The following is a 15,586-nucleotide window of genomic DNA, read 5'->3' on the forward strand; positions in this document are numbered from 1 at the left end:
ACGGTGTGGCAGCTTCCCACTCACCTGGCGCCGCTCTGGGGTCTGCACGGTGGAGCGCACATGCGCCTGCACGCAAGCATGCTCAGTGGTGTGCATTCTTGTGTGTGCACGTGGCCCATTTTGGTGGGAGCCCCTTGATGTGGTCCAGTCAATGCAGCTGCCATCTGTTGTAACTCTGGGCATCTTCCCAGGCGAAGTGCCTGGCAAAGATTCTGCCATTCACCAAGGGTGAGAGCAGCGCATTATTTAAAATCCAGCGCTGTCTATAAGGAGCTTGTACATTCTCCCTGTGACTGTGTGGGTTATCTCCCACCCTCCTGAATGAAAACCGTACGGGGTTTGTAGGTCAACTGGGTGTATTTGGGTGGCAAGGACTTGTGGGCCTGAAGTGTCTAAAAAATTAAATTACAATAACTGGTACCTCTGAGGATCGGTAGATGCTGGATAAGTGAATATTCCGGTTGCTTGAGACTGTGCGTTGCGTGATTGCCGAACTAACGGTGAGGTGCACCAATTTTAAACTGTTTTTTTTTTAACCTATTTATTTTCTACAATTTATTATTTGTCGGTTGCTTGAGGCTGCCATTTACTTGAATTCTGGATAACAGAGGTTTTACTGTATTATTAAATGAATGAGAGGAGGGTTGACCTGGGGGCCCCCCCCACCCTTCTTCCTGCACTACCTGAATTATTATTTTTAATGGAGAGACCATTCCTTCCAGCCCACAAGTCTGTGCCACCCATGTACACCCATGTGTCCAGCTCACCTTCTTGACCCTGTCCGTCTTTGGAATGTGGGAAGACATGGAACATTCTGCCCTTCAGCCCATGCTGTTGTCCCCACCCATATAATCCTACTCCAAAAGCAAAACCTTCCCTACCTCCTATTTTATTGTCCATGTCCCTGCCTAAGAGTCTCTTTCAATGCCCCTATGTTACCAACCTCTACCCCGGCAATGCATTCTAGGCACCCACTACTCTCTGTGTAAAACGTCTCCCCTAAACTTTGCTCCCCTCACCTTTTGTGGATGTCCTCTGGTGTTTGCTTCTCTCGCCCCCGGGGTGAAAGGTGCCGGCTGCCCTCCGTATCTACGCCTCTCATAATCTTGTGGGCCTTTATTAAGGAAACCCATGCAATCACAAGGGGTGCCCCCGCCAGACAACGGGGAAGCCACTGCCTCACGGGTCCAGTCAATCCCAACCTCGGGCGCTATCGGAATCCAGTTCTCCTCATGTGACCATTTTCTAAACAATCAAGGAGTTCAGAAATCAGTGCATGTAAGAAAAGCGAATGGAATACTATCATTCATTTCGAAAGGGTTAGGATATCAAAGCAGGTACAGTTTTGTATTTAAAAAAAACACCCCGGTATCCAGCACCTATGGGGATCGGTCAATACCTGATAAGTGAATTTTCTGGTTGCTTGAGATTGTGTGTTGCATGGATTGGCAAACTAACCACTGGGGTGGGGGGGGGGGCACTACTTTTAAATTTTTGTATTTCTTACCTTTTTTTTCTGGTTGCCCGAGGCTGCCAGTTGCTTGAATTCCGGATAACTGGGATGTTACTGTATCTGAATAGTCAGGGTATGAAAGGTCATGAGGAGAATGCAGGGGAATGGGGCAGAGTGGGAGAATGGATGGAATGGCGAAGCAGACGGCGGGCTGAATGGCCTGCTTGCGCTCCTATTATCTTACAGTCTTACGGATGTGATATTGAGACCTTGTAAGGCATGGGTCAGACTGCCCTTGGAATATCATGTGCAGTCTTGGGCTCCAGATCTCAGGAAGGGTGTGTTGGCATAGGAAAGGGCCCAGAGGAGATTTATGATCCCTAGAACGAAAGTTTTCCTATGAGGAGCTCTTGGATTGTTCTTGCTGGAGTTTAGACCAATGGGGATCTCATTTAAACCTATTGAAACCATGCATCTTGGCGCCTCACAGTTCAGCGGGCAGCAACCTCCTTTGAAGAAGACCGCAGAGCCCACCTCACTGACAAAAGACAAAGGAGGAAAAACCCAACACCCAACCCCAACCAACCAATTTTCCCTTGCAACCGCTGCAACCGTGCCTGCCTGTCCCACATCGGACTTATCAGTCACCAACGAGCCTGCAGCAGACGTGCATATACCCCTCCATAAATCTTGGATGTGGGGAGGATGTTCCCAATGGTGGGGGAGTCTTGGACCAGAGGACACAGCCTTCAAATTTAAAAAAAAGACCCTTTAGAACAAAGATTTGGAGAAATTTTTCTCCCCAAAGGGCGGTGACTCTATAAAATTCATTGCTGCGAGTGGCTGTGGAGCCAAGTCATTAGGAATATTTAAGGCAAATTCGTGATCCAGAACGGAATCAAAGGTTATGAGGAGAAGGCAGGAGAATTGGGTTGAAAAGGATAGTAAATCAGCCACAATAGAGTGGCAGGGAAGACTCGATGGGCTGAATTGCCTGATTCTACTATGTCACATGACTGGGTGGGTTTTCCCTCCCACATCTCTAAGTGTGATGGGTGTTCATTGGGTAAATCAGCCAGTGTGTGGGGTAGAATCTGGGTAGGGAGTTGATGGGGATGTGGTGAAGAATAGACATGGGATTGGTGCGAGGATTAAAAGCAGGGTGGTCAGTGCAGGCTCAATGGGCCTTTTTCTAGCCAGTTCACTCCATTAGCCACTAAGGGCAGAATAGTTCAGCTCGACAGCGCCAAATGAAGTTAAACAACAAAATCTGCGGACGCCGGGGTCGAGCACAACACACAAATGTACCGGAGAAACTCGGCAGGTCACCCAGTCTCCAGAGGGAGCAAAAGGCAGTCGACGTTTCAGGCCAAAACCCCTCATAATCCCTAATTTGTTCAGGTACCTGCCTTTTTTCTGCATTCCTGACTAAGGCCCTTGGCCCGAAAGGTCGACTGGCTTTTACTTCCTCTGGGTGCCGTGTGACCTGCTGAGTTTCTCCAGCTCTTCTACGTTTCAGCTCGACCCGGGCTCGAATCTGCCACCAGCTCTGCAGAGCTTGTACACGTTTCCCACCCACCAACCCAACACAACACACGCGGGGCTCTCCCCACCTTCCAGAGGCATACAGGAGGTAGTTGGACAGCTGCTCACCTTGTGGACAGGCTCATGGGCCCGAGGGCCTGCTAACGTGGCTGTGTCTAAATTAAAGATAACTCTTGCAGTCCTGCCTGGACCATGGAGACGTGAACGCCCCTCACAGAGGGTAGAGGAGCAGACAGGAGGAAGGGAGGGATAGCCTCCCGCTGCACCATCTCACCCGGCGTAGCAAGCCCCTTGCCAGTGAACCGTGCCCCTTCTGCAACACGGATCCACCTCTCTGCACAGAATCCCCCGCCCCCACTGTCCATCAGGGCCTTCACAATTGTGTTTGAGTCGTTTGGAAGTTTTCTCGCTGGAATTATGACAGGATCTTAAGAACGTGAGTAATAGAAGCAGGAGTCGGCCATCCGGCCTTTCGAGCCTCCTCTGCCATTCAGTGTGATCAGGGCTGATCTGATGATCGGCTCATCTCTACCGACCTGCCTTTCCCCCTTAATTCCCCTACTATGTAAAAATATATCTAACCTTGTCTAAAATATATTTACTGAGGTCGCCTCCACTGCTTCAACTGGCAGCAAATTCCACAGATTCCCCACCCTCTGGGAAAAGCAGTTCCTCCTCATCTCCGTTCTAAATCTACTACCCTGAATCTTGACCCTAGTTCTGGTCTCCCCCACCAATGGAAACAACTTACCGACCTCCATCTTATCTACACCTTTCATAATTTTATACATTTCTTTAAGATCCCCTCTCATTCTTCTAAATTCCAAATGTACGATCTTATAGAAAGTTATACCTTGATGAAGGGCTTGAGCCTGAAATGTCAAGTTATGTATCTTGGCTATATAAAGTGCACTGTTTGGGCTGCTGCATTTCTCCAATGTTGTGCTTTTAATAAGTCTGCAGTGCTTCCCAGAAAACAGAACGTTTCAGGGAAGGATTCTAGAGTTCAGGGCTTCAGAGGCGAACTTCGCAGCCAGACAGTGAGAGTTGCAAAGGTGCTGGAGAGGTTTGAACGTTGGGTATATAGGGTGAGGGGGGGGGTTCAAGAGGTGGGCCATGGAGATCAGGCTGATCAAAGCCCTATATGTGGGAGGCAGTTCCATTAGGGGGCGGGGGGGGGGGGAGCACTCTTGCGAGGGCCTCCCCATGGCCAACCATTTCATTTCCAAGTCCCACTCCCACCACCTCTTACATCGCCAAACCGAGGCCAGCCATAAATTGGAGGAACCACGCCTAATATTCCAACTGGGCGCCCTCTAACCAGGCGATACTAACAGTGATTTCTCCTGTTTCCTTTAAAGCCATCCTTGGAGTCCCTCTCTTTTCCTATCCCTCTGTCTCCCCACCCCCTTCCTTCTCCATTCAGAGACCTACCCCCTCCCCCTATCACCTCAGCTCTTTCCCGCTTCTGTCCTCCCACCCATGCACACCTATGGGCTCTTGCCTGTAGTCCTCCCCTGCCCTCCCCCCACCATTGTAGTCCTCCTCCTGCCGGGTTTGTTCTCTTACCTTCACAAAGGGCTCCAGCCTGAAACATTGGTTGTGTATCTTTACCATGAAGAACAGTGCACGTCCTGCGTTATCCTCCAGAAATTTTGTGTATGAAACTACATCACTGCATGTGCACTCACACTCTTTCTTATTTAACTGTTGTGAGAAGCCATCTCTGAACTTTGTCACATCTCCATCTCTCTCTCTCTGCACACACTTTCTGTCTCTCCTCCCCCGCGCGCTCTCTCCTCGTCCCCCCGCGCGCTCTCTCCTCGTCCCCCGCGCGCTCTCTCCTCGGCCCCCCGCGCGCTCTCTCCTCGGCCCCCCGCGCGCTCTCTCCTCGGCCCCCCGCGCGCTCTCTCCTCGGCCCCCCGCGCGCTCTCTCCTCGGCCCCCCGCGCGCTCTCTCCTCGGCCCCCCGCGCGCTCTCTCCTCGGCCCCCGTGCGCCCCCCCTCTCTCCTCGGCCCCCGTGCGCGCCCCCTCCCTCCTCGGCCCCCGTGCGCGCCCCCTCCCTCCTCGGCCCCCGTGCGCGCCCCCTCTCTCCTCGGCCCCCGTGCGCGCCCCCTCTCTCCTCGGCCCCCGTGCGCGCCCCCTCTCTCCTCGGCCCCCGTGCGCGCCCCCTCTCTCCTCGGCCCCCGTGCGCGCCCCCTCTCTCCTCGGCCCCCGTGCGCGCCCCCTCTCTCCTCGGCCCCCGTGCGCGCCCCCTCTCCACACACAATATCTAAAATTTGTCTGTCTCTGACCCTTCCCTCTCACCCCTCACCCTTCACTTTTTCCCTGCTTGTTCTCTCTCACACAGATAACTCCGTTGCCCCCCCGTGCCACAGGGGTCTTTCGCTCCATTGGCTGTTAAGGCGACTCCAGGCTGTGGACCCTCGCTCTGCATCTCTCCAGTTCCCGCTCTCGGGAGGCTCGTGCTCCTTCATGGCCCCGTCAGCCTGCTGGCCCTCATCCCTTGCCCACACTCACTCTTTACCTGCTCTTCTTATGACCTGATCTCAGTTCTTCTTGTTATCCATCGCCGTCATTCATTCCTTCCTTCCTTTCCAGCTCATTTGCAAAATTCTTCAAAAAGAAATCCCCACCTTCATCTTGTAAGCCCCTCCCCCTTGTTTCATCCCACCTTCACTGTTCACTCAATAAAGCATCTCAACCTGGCTAATGGTCCAAGGCGCTTGTGTCAGAATTGAATTTTTTTTATTGTCGGAATACAGTCAGAAGGTTTGTTTTGTGTGCTATTCAGACAACTCAATGCATTCTTAAAGGGCAACAGGTTGTGCAGTAATAATACTAAAGGCACAGGATGTAGTAGGGGTTGAGATGTCGTACTACAAAGATGAGAAAAGGCGCCAGCAGTCGGGACCAAAGATCGAATCCAGTGCTGTCTGTTTAGGAGTTTGTACGCTCTCCCCGTGTCTGTGTGCGTTTTCCCCAGAGGCGCTGGATTCCTCCCACTGTTCGAAGCATACCGAGGGTTAATTGGGTGTAAATTGTGTGTAAATTAAAATAAATTCAAATGCAAGGTACTTAAAAGAAAAATCATGCAGTGTCGGGGCATCTTATTCTACCCCTGAGGTCCGTCCAGGAGTCTGCCAACAGCAGGAAAGAGCCTGTCTTTGAACCGGAGAACATTACAGCACAGAAACAGGCCCCCTCAACCCTTCCAGTCTGTGCCGAACCATTATTCTCTAGTCCACTGACCTGCACCCAGACTATTGCCCTCCATACCCCTCCTATCCATGTACCTCTCCAAATTCATGTGTTAAAATTGAGCCCACATTCACCACTTCATGCCACGCTCCCACCTCTTCCTGTGTGAAAAAGTTCCTCCCCTCATGTTCCTCCAAACCTTTCCTCTTTCCCTCTTAATCCATATCCTCTGGTTTTTACTCACAGACCCTCGGTTTGAAAAGCCAACCTACATTTACCCTGTCTATACCCCTCATAATTATAAATACCCCCTCATTCTTCTACGGTCCAGGAAATCGAGTCCTAACCTGTTCAACTTTTCCCTGTAACTCAGTTCCTGATCCGGGCAAAATCCTAGTAAATCTTCTCTGTACTCATTCCTGATATCTTTCCTGTAGTTCGGTGAATAAAACTGCACACAATACTTCAAATTTGGCCTCACCAATTGATATGCCATAGACATGGGCCAGGCAAGTGTTACACTAATACAGGGCTTTTATAACCACCACTAAACTGGCCATTTGGAAAGTATCTCCATCTGTTATACCAGTAGGGTGGAGTATCTCTACAGCCATAGCCAGTAGCAAGCCGTCAGTATAATATGCCCCCATTTCATCAATGTCTTAACATCCCAATTCCTACACTTAACACTAAAGGCCAATATGCCAAGAGCTCTCTTTACAACCCTGTGACTCCACTTTCAGGGAATTGTGTATCTGTATTCCCAAGTTCTACTGCACTCCTCGGTGCCCAACTATTTTCCGTGTACATCCTACCTTGGTTTGTCCTTCCAAAATGCAACATCTCATACTTGTCTGCATTAAGTACCACCTGCCACCTCTCAGCCCATTTTTCCAGATCCCTCTGCAAACTTTGAAAGCCTTCCTCACTGTCCACATCGCCTCCAAGCTGGACGTTTGTGTTTACTGTCCGGCAGAAGACAGGAAGCTAAGGCCCCTGGGGGCCTAGTGCGGCACGAAAAGCTGCTGGAGAAACTCAGCAGGCCCCGCCAGAGAAAGAACAGAGGGATCTTGGGGGGTCCAAATCTCTCGAGGCCGCCATGCAGGTTGATAGGATAGGTAAGAAGGTCTATGGGATGCTGGGCTTCATTGGTCAGGGGATTGAGTTCAGGAGTCATGAGCTGGATAAATCTCTGGTGAGACCACGCTTCCTTCAGTTTTTCAGTCAGAAGTTTGTTCTCTTCATATTTGTCTTCCTTTTGGGAGTACTAGTGAGAGAGAGAGATTCGATCAAATCACACCGCTTGTAATTTGTGTAAAGTTCCCATCGTTTGATAACGATTAGCATCAGGATTGAGGAAACTCAAAGCCCATCTGCATCATCAAACCATGTTTGCTTTTGCTCTGCGCCCAGGAAGACCCTCCCTCCACCCCGTACGCATGCTATCCAACAGTTTACCGTCTGCAAGCCACATTAACACAGGTTAATGCAGTATGAAGGAGGTTCCAACAGAGGAGGAAATGGTGCTTTCACCTGCTGTTAACAGGTGGACAGGATGCAGAGTTGAGTGGAAAAGTGGCAGATGGAGTTCAATCCAGATGAGTGTGAGGGGACACTTTTTGGAAGGCTGAGGACAGGGTTAATGGTCGGATACTTAACAGTGTGGAGGAACAGAGGGACCTTGTGGGGGGGGGGTTTCAAGACCACAGATCTCTCAAGGTTGATGGGATAGTTAGGAAGGCCTATGGGATGCTGGGCTTCATTAATCGGGGGGGGGATTAAGTTCAGGTGTCTAGAAGTGATGTTGCAGCGCTATAACCCTACAGTGAGTCCATTCTTGGAGTATTGTGTTCAGTTCTGGTTGTGGAAGCTCTAGAGTGGGCGCAGAGGAGATTTACCAGGGCGCTGCCTGGATTGGAAACAGGATTACGTGGTGAGGTTAGCAGAGCTGGGGCATTTCTCTGCAAGATTACGATACGGACAGCCAGCACCTTTTCCCCAGGCTGGGAGTAGTGAACATCAGGGGACATCTGTACAAAGTGAAGAGACGAAAGTTTAGGGGAGACATCAGGGTGCACACAGAGTTGTCGGTTCCTAGAATGCATTGCTAGGGCTGGTGGTGGAGGCTGGAACAATAGGGGCATTTAAACAGGCACATGGATGAAAGAAAAACAAGGAATTAGGATGTAGGGAGGGGTTCTTTTTTAAGGGATATAATGGGTCAGCACAACATTGTGGGCTGAAGGGCCTATACTATGCTGCAATGTTCTGTTAAAAGCCAATTGACATTTCAGGCCTGGGTGTGCCAAAATCCAATCAGCTAGTAGAATTAAAAATGTGGGAGAAGGAGGGGGGAGCACAGGCTGACAGGTGGGAGGGGAAATGAGAGACATGATCACTCCTGAGTCGATTAAAGCAGGGGGAGGGGAGTGGGTTTGTGTGATGGTCTGAGCTACGTTCACAACCCTCTGAGATTTCCTGCCTTCTTGGACGGAGCAGTTCCTGGGCCAGGCTGTAAATGCACCTGGACGAGAGCCATTCTATTCTGATGCGAAGCGTTAAGCAGGCCGTGAGGACTGGTGTGCATATCCAGCGCCAGCCGTGCCTCAGCCTGGCCAACTCTTAACGTTGGGACGTTGACAGATCCTGCCACGTCTCGCCCTCCGCGGTGATGCTGGTAGAGGGATGCGGAACTCCGGTCGCGGGAGGGGAGGTGGGCAAGCATTTCCCCAACTCTTTCACCCTTCCTCTCCTTGCGCGCCCTCTCTCCTCCCCGCCCCTCCACTCTCCCTCACACGTTCTCTGCTGATCTCAAGAAACAGGGCGTCTGGTTCCATCTGTACACAACGGTGGTTCAAAGGTTCCCTTTATTGTCATCTAATAAAGCATGCAAATGTAATAAACATGATATACTTCAACCTTTGCCAGCTGTAGGGCAAACAAAGTCATAATGAGCGTTGCCTGGCGCCCCAAACATTGGGAGAAGGAGAGGAGCATCCTTTCAGAGTCACAGCGTGTCTGTGGATTCTCCTCCAGCACTCCCGCGGCCCCTGCAGACTTCTGTTCAAACTATAGACACCCTGAGCTCCTGATCGAAACCTCCAACATAATCAGGAAGCCTCCAGCGCCTGATACACTTCTTGCCCACACAGCCCTCTGGTATCTTGGTACCCTCTTGACAGGCCACTGGACGCTGATGCAATAATGAGGGACAGGGCGCAGGTGTAGTAACGGGGGACCAAGTGCCAGTGCAGTAATGGGGGACTGGGCGCGAATGCACTGAGGGGATACCGGGTGCTGGCACAGTACAGCATCGGGATGAACCCGTCAGCACCACGTGAGGCAGAGCACTTTCCAGGGGTCTTCTGTCCCCCTCTCATTTTTCTTTAACCATATCACAGTTCCTGTGTTCAAATCTCCTCTCCACCTTTACTGCATCAATCCCACCTCTCAGAGGTGGCCAACCTGTGGAACCAGTGTGGACGGGGCCATGGGAACACGGTGAAAGCAACGAGCCCCCTTCCTTCCCTATTGTCCTGTTCCCCTGGTAGGCACCGCTGAGTCATTTCTTCAGGGTTCTGGGACAGTCTGTTCCAGACCAGCTCTTCAAGGTTCCTATTATTGTGACGTACCAATACATAGAAATATAAATACGATACATTTCAACATTTGTCTGTCGTAAGGCAAACAAAGAGGGGCCATGAGCATTGCCTAACATTCCTAACATTAGGAAAAGAGAGAATCCTTCAGAGACACTGTGTCTGTGGATTCGCCTCTGCAGCCACACAGGCTCCTGAGGCCCCTTGCCCTCTCGAATCCCGGTTCCGATACCTGGTTCCCACGAGCCGGTCGCCAGCGGCCTCGCAGCCTTGGTGTGGTTCCTTCGGCCACTGAGCCCCTCGCTTGGTCGGCTGCCATCTTGGGCCCTGCAGGATTTAAAAATGAACACCATCGGCTCCTTTAACGGGCCATTTAAAGTCTGCACGGAGCCGCTGGTATTGGGACTGAGTGGGAAGACCTCGTGGAGCAGCACTGTGACTCCACTTCCCACTCTCCCAGGACCACATCTGCACTGGCGTTTTTTCCCCCAGTCGCCTCCAATGAGTTGGGGATTTTGCTGACAATACCCATGGTAGAGGGTTGTGAGAAAGGGGGCGTCGAGTCACCCTACAGGAGGGAGATTTAAAATTTGCCTGATTGGTGCACCAACAACAATCTGGCGCTCGATGTTACCAAAACCAAGGAGCTGATTGTTGACCTCAGGAAGGGATGGACGATCCAGTGATCATTGGGGAATCAGAGGTAGAGAGGGTGAGCAATGGGAGTCACTATCTCAGAGGATCTTTCCTGGACTCAACACACTAATGGCATCGTAAAGAAAGCACGTCAGCTCCTCAGGAGTTTGCGGAGGTTCAGTATGACATCGGAAACCCTGGCAAATTTCTAGAGCTGTGGAAAGTGAACTGACCAGCTAAATCACAGTCTGCTATGGGGTCACCAATATCCCCGAATGTAAAGCCCTGCAGAAGGTAGTGGACACAGCCCAGAACATCACAGGCAAAACCCTCCCCTCTGTTGAGAACATCTATGGGGAATGCTGCTGGCAGGGAGCAGTAGCGAATCCGACACACGCTCTGCTCTCGCTGCTGCCGTCAGGAAAGAGGTATCAGTGCCACAAGACTTGCCCCACCAGGTTCAGGAACGACTGCTCCCCCTCCACCATCAGACTCCTCAACGTAAAACTCAATCAGGGACTCGTTTAAGGACTTTTACTTTGCAGATTCTTTATTAGTGAATATCTTTTCCGGTATTGCAGTTTGTTTGCACTTCCTTGTTCAGAATCAGAACTTAACATTTTTGTTTTGTGACACCATCACAGTGCAAACATTTCTAAAAACCACATTTCAAAATAAATCAAGAAAAAGACAAAGGGAGGCAGTGTCTTTGGTTCATTGATTATTCAGGAATCTGATGGCGGAGGGGAAGAAGCCGTCCTTGTGTCGCTGAGTGCTCATTTTCAGGCTCCTGTACCTCTTCCCCAATGGTAGCAAAGTGAAGAGGGCATGGCCTGGGTGGTGGGGGTCCTTGAGGATAGAGGCCAACTCATCAATGTCCTCGATGGAGTGAAGTCTGGTGCTCGTGATGCCGCAGGCCGGGTTAACAACCCTCAAATTATTTCTTGTCTTGAGTGTTGGTGCCTCTGAACCAGACGGTGATGCAACCAGCCAGAATGTTCTCAACGGTACACCTGTAGAAGTTTCAGAGGGTCTTCGGTGACGTACCAAATCTCCTCAAGCACTTCACAAGGTATAGCCGCTGGCGAGCCTTCTTCGTGATTGCATCGGCATGGAGGCCCAGGACAGATCCTCAGGACAGACGCCCAGGAATTTGACCAACTCCACTGCTGACCCATTGATGAGGACTTCCTCCTGAAGTCCACAATCATCTCCTTAGTTTTGCTGACATTGAGCGCAAGTTTGTTGGTGTAACACCACTCTGTAAGCTGATCCATCTCCCTCCTGGACACTTCCTCATTGCCAGCTGTGATTCTGCTGACGACCGTGGTGTCATCGGCAAAGTTTGTAGATGGTATTTGAATTGTGCCCGGTCATGCAGTCATGGGTGTAGAATGAGTAGAGCAGGGGGCTAAGCACCCGTCCTTGAGGTGCGCCTGTGTTGGTCATCGGTGAGGGGGAGACGTTGTTTCCAATTCGTACTGACTGCGGTCTTCACGTCTCTTTTGAAAGTGCAGCTCTTGAAATTCTACGTGGCCCACAGGAAAAAGAATCTCAGGGTTGTATCTGATGTCATGTACGTGCTCTGACAATATGTGAATTTTGAGGGAAACCCAATAAAAGACCCCAACCTGAGCCCTTGATGCCTCTGTTGGGCTGAGGGTCCTGTGGGGACCAGACTCCAGCTGGTCAGCAAGGTGTAGCGGGACCTTCTTGTGTGCCTCACTATCAAATTTTTCTTTTTCTTAATCTGATTTCAGATTTATTGTCAAGTACAGACATGACATCACACACAACCCTGAGATCCCTTTTACCTTTGGGTGAGCCAGAATTCCCACTTATTGGCAGTGCAAAAAAAAACTGTACTCAAGGTCCACATGGAAACAAATATAGAAATGCGAACAAACTGTGCAAAACAGAGAGAAAAAAATCAATAAAGTGCAAAATGAGTCCCTAATTGAGTTTATCATTGAGGAGTCTGATGGTGGAGGGAGAGCAGCTGTTCCTGAACCTGCTGGGTGTGAGTCTTGTGCCACCGTCACCTCTTTCCTGACGGCAGCAGCGAGAACAGAGTGTAGGCTGGGTGGTGTGGATCCTTGATGATCGCTGATGCTCTCTGACAGCAGCGTTTCCCATAGATGTTCTCGACGGTGGGGAGGGTTTTGCCTATCACAGGCATCACATCCTGGGGTGTGGCCGCTACCTTTTGCAGGTTGGAGCCCCCACCTGAGGAAGCCCGCGCAAACACCGGGAGAACGTATGGCCTCCTCACAAACTGCACGGTCCCAATCGCTGGCGCCGTAGAGGCGTTGCGTGAACCGCTGCGCCGACGGTGCCCCCGCCCCCTTGTCTTTGTGTAGAGCCAGTGAGATGGCATCTGCCGTGGACCTGTGGCTGCAACAGATCCATTTCGCCACTCAAGACAGGAGCTGATGTGCTTTAACATCACAGCAGAGCATCACTGGTTGATCGTCATGAAGGCAGGTTACTGACGCTGTGTTTCCTTTCACAGATAAGCTCAGTCAGAACAAGGCGGAAAACCTGGACATGCATCGCATGCTGGACCAGACGTTGCTGGAACTGCACAACCTGTAACGCCCTGCGCCCCGTCGCCCAGCTTGCAAGGTGTTCCCCCCCCCCCCCTCCCCCTACTCTGCCAACCTCGGTGCCATAGGACGCCCTGTCGCCGTCTGCCCAAAACCTCTCCCCCGCCACGGAATCGGAACACTGGAGGGGACTCGTGTGGGATGGATGTGCCTTCTCCTTGTGGCTGGCTCTTGACAGGGGTGGGGGAAGAGGAAGGGTCCCATTGCCCTCAGTACCCCCAGGGTCTGCAGTAGTTGGCGGGGAGGAGGGACGAGGGAAGCAGATCCCACAGTTGGAACGGTTTCCGCTCGAATGCCCTCCCGCCGGACTCGGAGGGGGTAGCACAGCTCCAGAGACCCGGGCTCCGTCCATGCGGAGTTTGCAAGTTCTCCCAGAGGACTCTGGTTTCCAAAGATATTCCTCAACCTTCTCCTTCAAGCTGTGATGACCCCACCATTCTGCGTACCAGTGCCCCAAGTAATTCTGCACCCTTCCTTTGCTCCGAGGAAGACCTGGCCCTGTCTCTCCGTCTCCAGCAGCATCCCGGGGAATCTCCTCCATGTATTCTCCAGCACCTGGACTCCATTTGAGCTCTGACTGATGTTTTGGAAGGTGGAGTGCATCACCTCCCCATTTTCAACAAACATCCTTGTGAAATTCGCTTCCACCTTCGTACTTCTTGACCAAAGTACTTTGCCACAGCAGAGGCAAGGCGCAGATAGAGGCCATTCAGCCCATCGAGTCTGCCACACCATTTAATCATGAGCCACTCAGCCCCACTGTCCTGCCTCTCCCCCCCCCCCCCCCCCCATCTTTGATGCCCTGGATGATGAAAAACCTGTCTTAAATGACTGGACTTCATGGGCATCTTTGGCTGAAGAAATTCCTCAGCATCTTTGTTCTAAGATTCAATTTATTGTCAGTAATAAAGACAAGTGGAATATTACACGGGATTCGTTTTCGTCTGCAGTAAGGCAGACAGGTTCACCATCAGCAGAAGTTGTCTGAAGTGCCCCTTCCAGTCAGAGAAAGAGAAGCAAAATCGAGTCCCCTCGGAGAGTCTGTGAATTCGCCTCCGGCGCTCCCGCCGCCACACAGTCCTGTTCGGACCGTCGGCGGCCCTGGCTCCAGATCCGAACCTCCGACCGATACCTGGTCCCTGGTCGGTTCACGCACGCTCTCGTCCGGCTTGCAGAGATCCTCGGCGCCCCCTTCCTCTGCCCAGCTCCCCCCTCCCATTGCTTGTCCATTCCTCTCGAGCTAGTAGTGGGGAAAGCAGGGACGGTCAGATTTCGCTCCCCCCGCCCTTCCATCTCGGTCAAAGGCTCGGCTCTACCGGGGATGGAGGATTAAAGCACCTTGGGGCTACTACCAACCCCAGTTCAGCAATCTCTTGGGTCATGAGCGTGGGTACTCCCAGGGGGTCGATGAAGGGTGGCTTCGCTGGGAACTCCTCCAGAGCCGACAAATTTGTCCCAGAGATGGCAGTACAACCAGGAACAAGCTGAATCGCTCTCATTTAACACTCTCTCCCTCCATCCTTCTCCGTCTTAAAATCACGTCATTTTTTTAAAAAAAGCTATAAAGAACGGCATATTTCTGTCAAGCTCTTCCCAACCAGGACTACAAAACCAGCAAAGTACGTTTAAAGTGGAATAATACTTGAAAAATTGAACATATTCTAATGTTTCTTTTGAAGTAACGATATTTTTGTAATACAGGCCTTAGATACAATATATTTATTTGAACTGTGTTAAAACAATTAATTTGACCCTCCTGCCAGCATGACAGAAATTACTATTCGAAGTGAGTGTGATCTACCCCACGGGTTGAACCCAAGCTGCCATCAGCCGAATTATGTGACTTTTTGAAAGAAAATTTTGTGATTGCTTCCCCCCCTTCATTTTCGCAACGAAGGACCAATTTCTCGAAGCTGTTGTAACGCGCATTTAATAAAAGCCGACCTGTTGACACAGCTGAAGTCGTCTCGGATCTGCCCTTGGGGTTTTTTTTTGGGGGGGGGGGGTGGTGGAAACCTTGCACAGAGTCTCAAGTCGGCCGGTGGCGCACGGCTCCAGGCAACACGCGGTGACGGCGCCCAGCCATCCAAGTTCGGATCCAGCGCCGCCTGAAGGAGTCTCCCCGTGACCTGCGTGGGCTTCCCCCCCCCAACTCAACCGGCTGCTCTGCTTTCTTCCCACCCTTCAAAATGTACCGGGGGGGGGAGGTTAATTGGGCGGCACAGGCTCGTGGGCCGGAAGGGCCTGTTACCGAGCTGCATGTCTACATTTTAAGGCAATAGCAGGACAATTGACAGAAAAATAAAGAGATGTAATGTAGTGAATGTTGGTCTCGGAGGGTCAGTGAGAGCAGCTCCTTGGGCCGTCCAGCGTTCCCTCTGCCCGTGGGAAGAAGCTGCTCCTCAGCCTGGTGGTGCTGGCTCTGATCCTCCTGGATCTCTTCCCCCGACAGGAGCAGCTGAAAGATGGTATGGAAGGGGGTCCTCTACGATGTTACGCGCCCCCTGCAGACAACAATCCCGGTCGATTCACGATGATGGGAAGGG

At 51.5% G+C, this 15,586-nt stretch overlaps 1 protein-coding gene across 8 annotated transcripts in view; it reads left to right on the top strand.

The window, feature by feature from the left end:
* LOC138764397 (tropomyosin alpha-3 chain) overlaps nucleotides 1-14,995 on the top strand; it is a 66,298-nt gene extending 51,303 nt beyond the window's left edge. For 4 of the 8 annotated variants that reach the window (XM_069940262.1, XM_069940259.1, XM_069940265.1 and 1 more), the window contains one exon: nucleotides 5,349-5,706. In XM_069940262.1, the coding sequence (XP_069796363.1) occupies nucleotides 5,349-5,352 (4 nt within the window). In that variant the 3' untranslated portion in view covers nucleotides 5,353-5,706. Of the gene's footprint in view, nucleotides 1-5,348; nucleotides 5,707-12,946 lie in introns of those variants that run through there. The other 4 variants (XM_069940260.1, XM_069940263.1, XM_069940266.1 and 1 more) reach the window with 2 other exon arrangements.
* Nucleotides 14,996-15,586: the final 591 nt, after the last annotated feature.

Source organism: Narcine bancroftii, chromosome 5, assembly GCF_036971445.1.
Source record: "Narcine bancroftii isolate sNarBan1 chromosome 5, sNarBan1.hap1, whole genome shotgun sequence".
Taxonomy (NCBI): Eukaryota; Metazoa; Chordata; class Chondrichthyes; order Torpediniformes; family Narcinidae; genus Narcine; species Narcine bancroftii.